Source organism: Crinia signifera, chromosome 8, assembly GCF_055691185.1.
Source record: "Crinia signifera chromosome 8, ASM5569118v1, whole genome shotgun sequence".
Taxonomy (NCBI): domain Eukaryota; kingdom Metazoa; phylum Chordata; class Amphibia; order Anura; family Myobatrachidae; genus Crinia; species Crinia signifera.
In genome coordinates, this window is record NC_139224.1 from 152177404 (window position 1) to 152189934 (window position 12531).

General features: G+C 46.3%; 1 protein-coding gene across 4 annotated transcripts in view; it reads right to left on the reverse strand.

The window, feature by feature from the left end:
- Positions 1-12531, reverse strand: part of LOC146026608 (vitamin D3 hydroxylase-associated protein-like) — a 125847-nt gene that overhangs the window by 88387 nt on the left and 24929 nt on the right. For all 4 annotated transcript variants that reach the window (XR_014454496.1, XR_014454498.1, XM_083157420.1 and 1 more), the window contains exons 3-4: positions 11439-11582; positions 5129-5262 (exon numbers count right to left, since the gene is read on the reverse strand). Coding sequence is in view for 2 of the 4 variants with exons in the window: in XM_083157420.1 (XP_083013546.1) it covers positions 5129-5262; positions 11439-11582 (278 nt within the window). In the remaining 2 variants the exon portion in view is untranslated. The remainder of the gene's footprint in view (positions 1-5128; positions 5263-11438; positions 11583-12531) is intronic.

The following is a 12531-nucleotide window of genomic DNA, read 5'->3' on the forward strand; positions in this document are numbered from 1 at the left end:
CCCGCGAGGGGCGGCGGTACGCGTCCTCCGACCTTTTCATGCCCTACTATCCACTAGGGCGTGGAGTGAGAATAGAATAGTGTGGCGAGCGCAGCGAGCCACCGAGCCCGAAGCGTGGCGAGCGCAGCGAGCCCCGCGAGGGGACGCGGACACCTGTGAAGCCCGCAAGGGCACGCGGATACCTGTGAAGGTGTCCGCGTCCCCTCGCGGGGCTCGCTGCGCTCGCCACGCTTCGGGCTCGGTGGCTCGCTGCGCTCGCCACACTATTCTATTCTCACTCCACGCCCTAGTGGATAGTAGGGCATGAAAAGGTCGGAGGACGCGTACCGCCGCCCCTCGCGGGCTCGCTGCGCTCGCCACGCTTCGGGTTCACGTTGATAGACACACTTTGGGGATAGTGGGGTAATGAAATGAATAGCAAATCTTATGCAAATAGCATGCTAAATCGCATGCAAATCGCAAATCGCATGCGATATCGCATGCGATATCGCATGCGATCTAGTACCAAAATCGGACGCCCAGATAACTCACAAGTACCAATTTACTAAATGCCTCCCCTCTTCTGGAAAATATACTCTACGTGAGCTGCTATCCACTAATGGACATAGGGCCTGATTCTGGTTCACTCACAAAAGGAAATTCTCTCTCTAATGGACAAAACCATGTGCACTGCAGGTGGGGCAGATGTAACATGTACAGAGCGAGTTAGATTTGGGTGGGGTTTGTCAGGGCCGTAACTAGGGGGGGCTGGGGGGTCACGCGCACCGGGCGCTGGAAGTGAGGGGCGCTGTGAGGTCCGGTGACAGGTATGTGGACGCTGTAGCCCCCTCCCCGCACAGTCCTCTCACCGTTGAAGCCGCAGAAGCCGCAGCCGCATCTGACTTTGACTTCGTCCGTCTCCTACTAGCGCTGCTGCAGGAAGCGCTGATGACTTCGAAAAGACTTGCCGGACGCTGATTGGCTGAATTCAGCCAATCAGCGTCCGGCAAGTCTTTTTGAAGTCATCAGCGCTTCCCGCCGCAGCGCTAGTAGGAGACGGACGAAGTCAAAGTAAGATGCGGCTGCGGCTTCTGCGGCTTCAACGGTGAGAGGACTGTGCGGGGAGGGGGGGGTCTCCGGCGCCAGGGACAAGGCGTCATTTGGTCGGTCCCCCCTGTCAGCTGCTAACTAAGCAGCGGGGAATAAACGCTGTGCGCATGCGCACAGCGTCTATTCCCGCAGCCAGGGGGCTGGGGGCATGGCTAGAGGCTCACCGAGCCTCTGGGTCATGCCCCCATAGCGGCAAAATGGGGCGTGGCCTCGCGGGGGAGCAGCGTTTATAGGCCACGCCCCCAAATTAGGCCACGCCCCACGGAAATTTCGGCGCGCCACCGGCGCGCAGCAGCATCACTAGGGGGGGTGGGGGCACCAAAAGACTGCCTTGCCCCGGGCGCCGGAAACCCTAGTTTCGGCCCTGGGTTTGTACTTCAAACTGACATCTATATTGCTATGTAAACATTTCTCTGCACAGAAACAAAATAACACCCAAATCTAACTCTCTCTGCACATGTTACATTTGCCCCACCTGCAGTGCACATGGTTTTGTCCATTAGAGAGTGAATTTGCTTTTGCGAGTGAACCAGAATCAGGCCCATAGACTGTTCATCCACCCCTGAACGTAGGATACTTCCCTGCTAAGTGACAGTCAATGCTGTTGATTCCTCCCTGCATCAAAGTCAGCCAGGGAAAGTCCAATACAGCACTTTCACATCGGAACCCAGATGTTTTTTTGTTTTTTTTTAAAGTAGCAATCATCTACTAGGCAAAACCATGTAAACGATTGCCGTTTTAAAGAAAAAAGTCCGGCATCCCACACCTCTGGCGAACTCAAACTGTATTACATCCTGTATTACAACATTAGATCCTGTATTACATCCTGTATTACAACATTAGGTTTAAATGCTCCGTAAAAGTCATTCCTTTAGCATACACAGGTATCTCTGTGCTCATTATTGCTGCGATGGGATGCGGCCATTTGGTCTACAGCATGATGGTCGACAGTCATTAGGTCGACACCATTAGGTCGACATAAGGAAAGGTCGACATGGGTCTGGGTCGAAAGGTCATTAGTTCGACATGTCGTTAGTTCGACAGGTCATTAGTTCGACGGTGTCTAGGTCGACAGTCAAAAGGTTGACATGGGGTTTTTCACTTTTTCAGCCGACATGTGCCGACAGGCGGTATTTCATGCCCTACCATCCACTAGGGCGTTGTAGGAGAATAAGATAGTGTGCCGAGTGTAGCGAGGAACTGTGCCCAATGCATAGCGAGCGATGCGAGGGGATGCGGTGCACTTTAAACTGTGTCCATGTTGACTGTGTTGACATTCAGGTTAAAAAAAGATAAAAAAAACCCATGTTGACCTTTTGACTGTCGAACTAGACATTGTCGAACTAACGACCTGTCTAACTAACGACCTGTCGAATTAATGACCTTTTGACCTATAACCATGTTGACCTTTTCCCATGTCGACCTAGACCCATGTCGACCTTTTCCCATGTCGACCTAATTGTGTCGACATAATGATTGTCGGCCATCATGCTGTAGACCAAATGATCCCAACCCGGTGCGATACGGCTACTAGTGCCCGTTTGGCGCATCAAATCACACCTGCGGCACAGAATCACAGCGCTGTGCCATGAGCCGCTCAACATCTCTGGCGGGTGCATGCCTTTTGCCATAGATGTCGCAAGTGTCGATTTGTGTGGCATCAATGAGTGTGGTTACATCTGTAGTAAGCAGTTTCCTGCTTCTTTTACATTATGGGCCTTATTCTGGTTAGGCCGCACGCGGACGGTGACCGTAAGTCCACCCACAAAACAGCCGCACACGGACGGTCACAAACACTGACAATGGGGAGTAGCGTACACTTGAGCGTACGCCACCGTACATGGACGGATCTCCTCTTAGCCACCGATAACTGGCGTACAACAGAGCGTACGCCACCGTATACGGACGGGTATCGTCCGTTTTCACACCGACATCTTCCGTATATCTGAGCGTACGCCACAGCGCACGGACTGGTCTCGCTTTTTTTCAATGGAAAACTCAGCGTGTGTCACCGATCGTGAGAGTGAGCGTACGTCCGTGCACGGTGGCATAACCTTTACATATATGGCACTGCAAATCTTGCCTTTCAACTATGATTAAGACAATTAATTAATTATTCTAACTGTTATTCAATAATTGTTTTCTATTAACTCAATTGTCTACCTTAATAAACACCCTAATAAAACAACATTTTAACACTCATTACATGTATATTTATTATGTTCGAATGTGGCATTTTAATCACTATCTATGTGTCCCCACATTGGTTTTACTTTTAAATAAAGTTATGTTGGTGTTACAGTGAAAAAGTTGACACATGTCGACTTCTGTGAATTGAGTGTCCTGCTTTTTAAAGTATACAAAAACACTTACTGAATGGGTGTATATGGTTCTAAAATAACTACCTTGACATATATAAGCAGGTCTTAGCAAGGGCGTAACTACCATAGGTGCAAGGGGTGCAGATGCTATGGGGCCCAGAGCTGCAGGGGGGCCATCTTTGCTGTTTAAGTAATATGTTTTACATATATGTATCACCATCTGTTGCAGAAAGCCAGATATGGCTATGTATGTTACTCTCGGCCCCAGGTATGGCTATGTATGTTACTCTCGGCCCCAGATATGGCTATGTATGTGACTCTCGGCCCCAGGTATGGCTATGTATGTTACTATTGGCCCCAGGTATGGCTAAGTATGTTACTCTCGGCCCCAGATATGGCTATGTATGTTACTATTGGCCCCAGGTATGGCTAAGTATGTTACTATTGGCCCCAGATATGGCTATGTATGTTACTATTGGCCCCAGGTATGGCTAAGTATGTTACTATTGGCCCCAGATATGGCTATGTATGTTACTATTGGCCCCAGGTATGGCTATGTATGTTACTGTTGGACCCAGGTATGGCTGTGTATGTTACTATTGGCCCCAGGTATGGCTAAGTATGTTACTGTTGGCCCCAGGTATGGCTATGTATGTTACTATTGGCCCCAGGTATTATTGCTGCTACTATTATACAACCCCCCCCACAACCCAAAACTGCCACCAATACCCACCTCCAGCCTCTCAAGGGAAAGTGTAAAGGTGGCATCTTATACCCCATTCACACCAGCCTAAATTCCCGGGTTGAGTCCGGAAACAACCCGGTACTAGCTCTGGTGTGAAAGGTTCCCGGGACAAAATCCTGTTCAAATTTCAACCCGGCTAGGTACCAGGGTTGTTCCCGGGTTCAACCCGGGGACCTGGCTGGTGTGAAAGGTACAGGGTATACTTACCCGGGTTGCCGTGTCCTCCGTGTCCTGTCCGACGGGAATTAATGCAGGCGGCGGGCGCAAATGACGGGACAGCCGGTGGATGATGATGACGCAGCTCTCCGGCGGCAGTGAGGACGCCGGAGAGCTGCGTCATCTTCATCCGCAGCCTGTCCCGTCATTTGCGCCGCCGCCTGTGTGGATCCCTGGCCTGCACGGAGGACCAGCAACCGGGGTGAGTATTCTCCCCACCTCCGCCGCCATCCCGCCTCCTCCCCAACTCCTGCCGGCCTCCTTTCCGCCCCCTTCTCACACCAGAAAATGCAGGGACATTTCTGGTGTGAATGGGCCCAAACCCAGGAATGTCCCTGCTTGTCCTGGGAACTGAATTCCCGGGTTTGTCCCTGCATTTCTGGTGTGAATGGGGTATCAGAAGTCTCCAAGCCACCGCCTGTTTTAAGTACAACAAGGATGTCTTCTTTGACATAGGTAGATGCAGTGGTGCAAATACTCCCCCCCCCCCCTCCCCAATCCCCTCCAACCAAACCTGGTGTCCAAGGTAGCTGCCTAGGCAAATAAGGGACTGATTCTTTTCCATGCCATGTACACGACACCTCATCATATTGTACATGCACAGTTAGGGCTCTGTTTTATTGGCTACCCGATGACAAAGTAACATAAGTAACCCTAGTTTTACTTGCCGTAAACTCTTTTTATTTACTTCTATTCATCTTTTGCTAACGTGTAAATCTACAATATGGACAATGTCAATACAAAGTGGTATAGCTACTTCATCATGGATTGTGATATGTTGGTCTTCACAAAGGGGATGGCACCCTGTTTCTTCAACACCTGAGCAAGAACGCTGTCCTCAGCCTCATCCACTCCAAGGAAATGGACAAGACCGCAGTGGGAGTTATGTCCCTGTTGAGATAAATTGAGGATCACATTTCTCTGCTGGCATCAAAACATCACAAGTAATCCAACAACCATCTGTGAAGATCCAATGTAGCTCCAAATAAATGACAATGACAGATGGAACATGTGCAGATGTGGTAAATAAGGGATCCTATGTGAGAATGAAGTATTTTAATGGCACATATATTAATGTATAACACACAGAAGTATTGCTTCCAAAACCTGCGAAATGTGACGTATTTTTCCTCCTTCATAGATCGTTATATGATACATTACAAGGACATAGGGCTGCCAATCAACCGGAGGGTTATTAAACTCTGAGGTTGTTATCCAGGAACTGAATTACATATATTTATGTTGTCCCTTCCAATTGGTGCTTCTAGTTTGAATGACAGCTGTTTGCTGTCCAATAGTTTTCTTGGTAGTGATGGGAAGGTGGGACTAGGTAGCCAGTGCAGGAGCATGAACCTCTTTAATCTGTTTTTCACTTACATTCCCCACTGCACTTGTGATTTGTGTTTGTGTTGAGTGTGGTATATGGTTCCAGACAGTCAGGATCCTGACAGTCATTTGCCCGATGTTGGGATCCCGACTGGCCAGACTCAGACAGCATGGCGAGCGCAACAAAGCCCCTTATTCTCCCTCTATGGGGTCATGGATCCCCACAAGGGAGAATAGCCGGGAACCCGGCTGTCTGCGTTTTAACAGTCGGGATCCCGATGTCGGGTAAATGACTGTCGGATCCCGATTGACGGGAACCCGGCCGGCACCCTTTATGTTTTGGTGGTAGAGTAATGAACATAAGTTGGTTGTTGTTTATAAAGTTATAAATGTTTTTGGGTGGGCTCCTCTTTTAAATGTAAGATTATTGCACCTTGTTTATAGATTATTGCAGAAGAATCTCCAAAACCAGATACCAAGGGCCAGATGCACTAAGCTTCAAAAGTGATAAAATGGAGAGTGATAAACAGCCGGCCAATCAGCTTCTGCCTGACATTTTTCAAACACAGTCTGTGACATGGCAGGTAGGAGCTGATTGGCTGGCTGTTTATCACTCTCCATTTTATCACTTTTGAAGCTTAGTGCATCTGGCCCTAAGTTACAGTAGTTGTAAATAGGTAACATCTGGAGACCACTGGTGGAGAGGATTTATTTATGGTCATGGGCATAGCTATATTGGGGTCCTGGCCTAGGGTCAACAGGCAGAAGGTCAATAAATGAAAAAGGCAGACATCCATTTGGTCGACGTGGTCAAAAGGTCGGCATGGAACAGGTTAACATAGAAAAAAGTCAACATGAGTTTTTCACAATTTTTTTAAGTGTCTATGTCAACCTTTTTCATTTTAACCTTTTGATTATAAGCAACTGTAAATAAAACTGTATCAACCATTTGTCCATGTCGATCTAATGCATGTCAATCTTTTTCATGTGTTGACCTTCTGCCTGTCTACCAATAGGGGTCGACCTTTTGACTGTCGAGGCCCAGTGGTGCTAATCAGTGAGCCTGCCACTATCAGATTTAACTTTTCTCCTTGACTACAGCTTTTGTGAAGTGACGTGGACGTGCGGATTGAGTTCCTAGGCTGGGACTGCACAGCATGCAGAAATCGATAAGCTCTCCACTGAAAGTGGAATCACCTTTAAAATGAAGTGTTCCCTGGCCTTCTTCACCCCGCCTACACACACTCCGCCTCTATCTTTACAATCACTACAAACTGCAAGTTTCTCAGCCCTACAGGCCCTTCAGATTCAGGCTCTTGTGTAAGATTAAAAAAGCTGCTAAAAGGAATGGAGCACTTGAAGCGTCGCCATTGCAAATAATACAATAAATGAACAGGACACTGCTATGGGTCATAGCATTGAATAGCACATTACTATGGGGCATAACATCAACTAAGGCACTACTATGGCGCATAACATCAACTAAGACACTACAATGGGGCATAACATCAACTAGGGCACTACTATGGGGCATAACATCAACTAGGGCACTACTATGGGGCATAACATCAACTAAGGCACTACTATGGTGCATAACATCAACTAAGACACTACTATGGGGCATAACATCAACTAGGGCACTACTATGGGGCAAAACATCAACTAAGACACTACTATGGGGCATAACATCAACTAGGGCACTACTATGGGGCATAACATCAACTAGGGCACTACTATGGGGCATAACATCAACTAGGGAACTACTATTGGGCATAACATCAACTAGGGCACTAGTATTGGGCATAACATCAACTAGGGCACTACTATGGGGCATAACATCAACTAGGGCACTACTATGGTGCATAACATCAACTAGGGCACTACTATGGGGCATACCATCAACTAGGGCACTACTATTGGGCATAACATCAACTAGGGCACTACTATGTGGCATAACATAAACCAGGGCACTACTATAGGGCATGCATTAAACCAGGACACTACTATGGGGCATGAACTAGGACACAAATATGTGTCCCACAAATATGGGACATAACATCCTCTAGGGCACTACTAATGGACATTACATCAACTGGGCCACTACCATGGAGCATAACATCAACTAGGGCACCACTATGGGGCGTAACATCACCTAAGGGCACTACTTTGGGTTTTAACATCAACTAGGGCACTAGTATTGGGCATAACATCAACTAGGGCCCTACTATGGGGCATAACATCAACTAGGGCACTACTATGGTGCATAACATCAACTAGGGCACTACTATGGGGCATACCATCAACTAGGGCACTACTATTGGGCATAACATCAACTAGGGCACTACTATGTGGCATAACATAAACCAGGGCACTACTATAGGGCATGCATTAAACCAGGACACTACTATGGGGCATGAACTAGGACACAAATATGTGTCCCACAAATATGGGACATAACATCCCCTAGGGCACTACTAATGGACATTACATCAACTGGGCCACTACCATGGAGCATAACATCAACTAGGGCACCACTATGGGGCGTAACATCACCTAAGGGCACTACTTTGGGTTTTAACATCAACTAGGGCACTACTATGGGCATAACATCAACTAGGCCACTACCATGGAGCATAACATGAACTAGGGTACCACTATAGGGGCGTAACATCAACTAGGACACAACTATGGGGCATAACATCAACTAGGGCATAATTATGGGACCTAACATCAATGAGGGCACTACTATGGGGCATAGATTCAAATAGGGCACTACTATGTGGCCAAACATCAACTAGGGCACTACTATGGGGGCATGATATTAATTAGGGACTTAACATCAATGAGGGCACTACTATGGGGCACAGCATCAAATAGGGCACTACTATGGGGCAAAACATGAACCAAGGCACTACTATGTGGAATAACATCAACTAGGGTACTACTATGGGGCATAAGACTAAAAAGTGCACTACTATGGGGCATAACATCAACTAGGGTACTACTATGGGGCATAACATAAACTAGGGAACCACTATGAGACATAACATCAACTATGGCACTACTATGATGCATAACATCAACTAGGGCACTTCTATGGGGCATAACATTAACTAGAGTGCTATTATGGGCATACCATTAACTAGGGCACCACCATGGGACTTAACATCGACTAGGGCACTACCATTGGCATAACATCAGCTGTAGCAATTTTTTGGGCATCGCATCAACTAGGGCACTACTATGGGGAATAACATAAACCAGGGCACTACCATGTGACATAATATCAACTAGGGCTCTACTGTTAGGTATAAGAGCAATGTGGGTACTACTTTGGGGCCTATCATCAACTAGGGCACTACTATGGGGCATAACATCAACTAGGTCACAACTATAGGCCTAACAACAAATAGGGCACTACTATGGGGCATAACATCATCTAGGTCACAACTATGGGCCTAACAACAAATAGGGCACTACTATGGTGCATAACATCAACTAAGACACTACTATGGGACATAACATCAACTAGGGCACTACTATGGGGCATAACATCAACTAGGGCACTACTATGGGGCATAACATCAACTAGGGCACTACTATTGGGCATAACATCAACTAGGGCACTACTACTGTATGTGGCGTCACATAAACCAGGGCACTACTACAGGGCATACATTAAACAAGGACACTACTATGGGGCATCAACTAGGACACAAATATGTGTCCCACAAATATGGGACATAACATCCCCTAGGGCACTACTAATGGACATTACATCAACTAGGCCACTGCCATGGAGCATAACATCAACTAGGGCACCACTATGGGTGTAACATAACCTAAGGGCACTACTTTGGGCTTTAACATCAACTAGGGCACTACTATGGGCATAACATCAACGTGGGCACTACTTTAGGGCATAACATTAACTAAGGCACTTCTATGAGACATAATATCAACTAGGACACAACTATGGGGCATACCATTAACTAGGGCATAATTATGGGACCTAGCATCAATGAGGGCACTACTATGGGGCATAGCTTCAAATAGGGCACTACTATGGGGCCAAACATAAACTAGGGCACTACTACGGGGGCATGATATTAATTAGGGACCTAACATCAATGAGGGCACTACTATGGGGCATAGCATCAAATAGGGCACTACTATGGGGCAAAACATGAACTAAGGCACTTCTATGTGGAATAACATCAACTAGGGCACTACTATGGGGCATAAGATTAAAAAGTACACTACAATAGGGAATGACATGAACTAGTGCACTACTATGGGGCATAACATCAACTAGGGCACTACTATGGGGCATATTATAAACTAGGGAACCACCATGAGACATAGCATCAACTATGGCACTACTATGGGGCATAACATCAACTAGGGCACTTCTATGGGGCATAACATCAACTAGAGTGCTATTATGGGCATACCATTAACTAGGGCACCACCATGGGACTTAACATCGACTAGGGCACTACCATTGGCATAACATCAGCTGTAGCACTACTTTGGGCATTGCATCAACTAGGGCACTACTCTGGGGCATAATATCAACCAGGACTCTACTGTTAGGTATAACAGCAATGTGGGTACTACTTTGGGGCCTATCATCAACTAGGGCACTACTATGGGGCATAACATCAACTAGGTCACAACTATGGGGCAAAACAACAAATAGGGCACTACTATGGGGCATAATATTAATTAGGGCACTACTATGGAGCATAGCATCACCTAGGGCACTACTATAAGACATAGCCTCTACTAGGTCACAACTATGGGGCATAACAACATCTAGGCCACTACCATGGAACTTAATATCAACTTGTGTTCTACCATTGGCATATCATCAGCTGTTGCACTACTTTGAGGCATAGCATCAACTAGGACACTACTGTGGGGCATAACAACAACTGGGGTGCTATTATGGGCATAACATTAATTAAGGCCCTAGTATTTGGCATAACAACAATTTAGGCACTAATATGGGGCATAAGATTAATTAGGGCACTACAATTGGGTATAATATCAACTAGGGCACTACTATGAGGCATAAATAAACAACAACTGCAGGGAAAGGTGTCTTCTAAAGTAAATTGTATGGGGTTGATGCTATGGGGAGATTATGGCTACGTCCCTGTATATGGTACACCTACAGTACTGTATATACTATGGTGGTGATTCAGATCTGATCGCACAGCTGCTAATTTGCAGAGCCCTGCAATCAGGTTTTAGTTGCCCAGCCAGAGTGAAATCCTGCCCCGTGCAAGCCTGCGAATTGCTTTGCAAGGCTTGCAAAAAGTAGCTTGATCAGGGAATTCCCTGCAAATCCATTCGCAAGCCAATCACAATCAAATGATTTCTCCAGTGTGTGCAATTTTGCATAGCCCAGGATTTACTCAACAGCTGAGAAAGAATCATTTGGATCGGGGCTGTAGGTGACGTCACATGACTTTCCTTCAAACACGAAGGCATTCCTGCGTTTTCCCTGACACTCCAACGGACAGTTACTACCTACAGACACCACCTAATGCAAACGGCCATCGAAATTAAAATTAGCAGGATTTTATTGCATGATGGCAAGGCACATGTGTACTGTGGTCCGCACGCATGGGCAGTCTATCAATTAATGGCCTGCCTGCAAATTCACAGCTGTGTGATCAGGTCTGAATCAGGCCCTATATTTCCACATGTGAAAGAAAGGCCGGCAAGAGAACCTTATATCCGATATGGTCCTTCAGAGACATGGGGACTCCATAGAGAAGACCTTTCTCCTGCTGCTTCTTCACCTCCTGCAGCTGCGTCTCACAGTCCGCCAGGAAGTCCGTCACACAGTTCACTTCCTTCGTCACTTCCAAAGCCTTAAAGAGACAGAGATGGGACAAATTAGGACATTTTCCAACACACGCGGGAACTGAGCTATCATTAATGTAAACAAATTGATTGGTTGGTTATTGGGCATTTGCACTTTAATAGTGTGATTACAGATGGATCTCTTACACCAAGGACAGGACTGGCAAATGTGCAATGACAATGACATTTATGGTGACTACTTCACAGGTGGATAGATAGGGTGTGGTGTATTAGGTAGTTATACACAAAAGGTTGACACAAGCAAAAGGAATGGGGTTTTTCATTTTTTTTTTATGTCAATGTGTAGATTTGAAAACATGGAGCCCGAATTAGTATACTGTGCCCCCTTCATGGCTCGTTTCCCTAACTATGCTCTTAGCAAGCTACAGTATCAGGAGATGGTAAAGTATGAAGAAAAAAGCTTATGTCGACATTCTCATTGGTCGATCACTTCCATGCTGAGCTTTTGTCTATGTTGATCATGACAAGCACAAATTGCTCAGTATGTATGCCTTATAGCGATGGGCGGCCTTGCAGTATAAATGTAGTCATATTGCTGAGCAAGTGACTGCAAAACGCCCGTATTTTCAGAAATGAGTGATAGCGATAAGCAATCTACGTCACCCGAACCACTCCAAGACCATCTTTACAAATCGCCTATACTAAATCGCTCAGTGAGAGATAACGTACCAGCCAATCAGCTCCTCAGATTATTGCCTAGTACTTTATCTCTCTCCACTTTATGGGCCAGATGTATCAAGCTTTAAAGAGTGATAAAATGAAGAGTGATAAACAGCCAGCCAATCGGAGCTGATTTTTTGGGTGTTTAGCACTCTTCATTTTTTTCACATTTTGAAGCTTGATACATCTTGCCCTATATCTCTCCAGTGCTTAGTAAATAGACCCCTTTATTATGCTGGGATTCAACTAATCAGCAAACCCACTGGAAAAAAATCC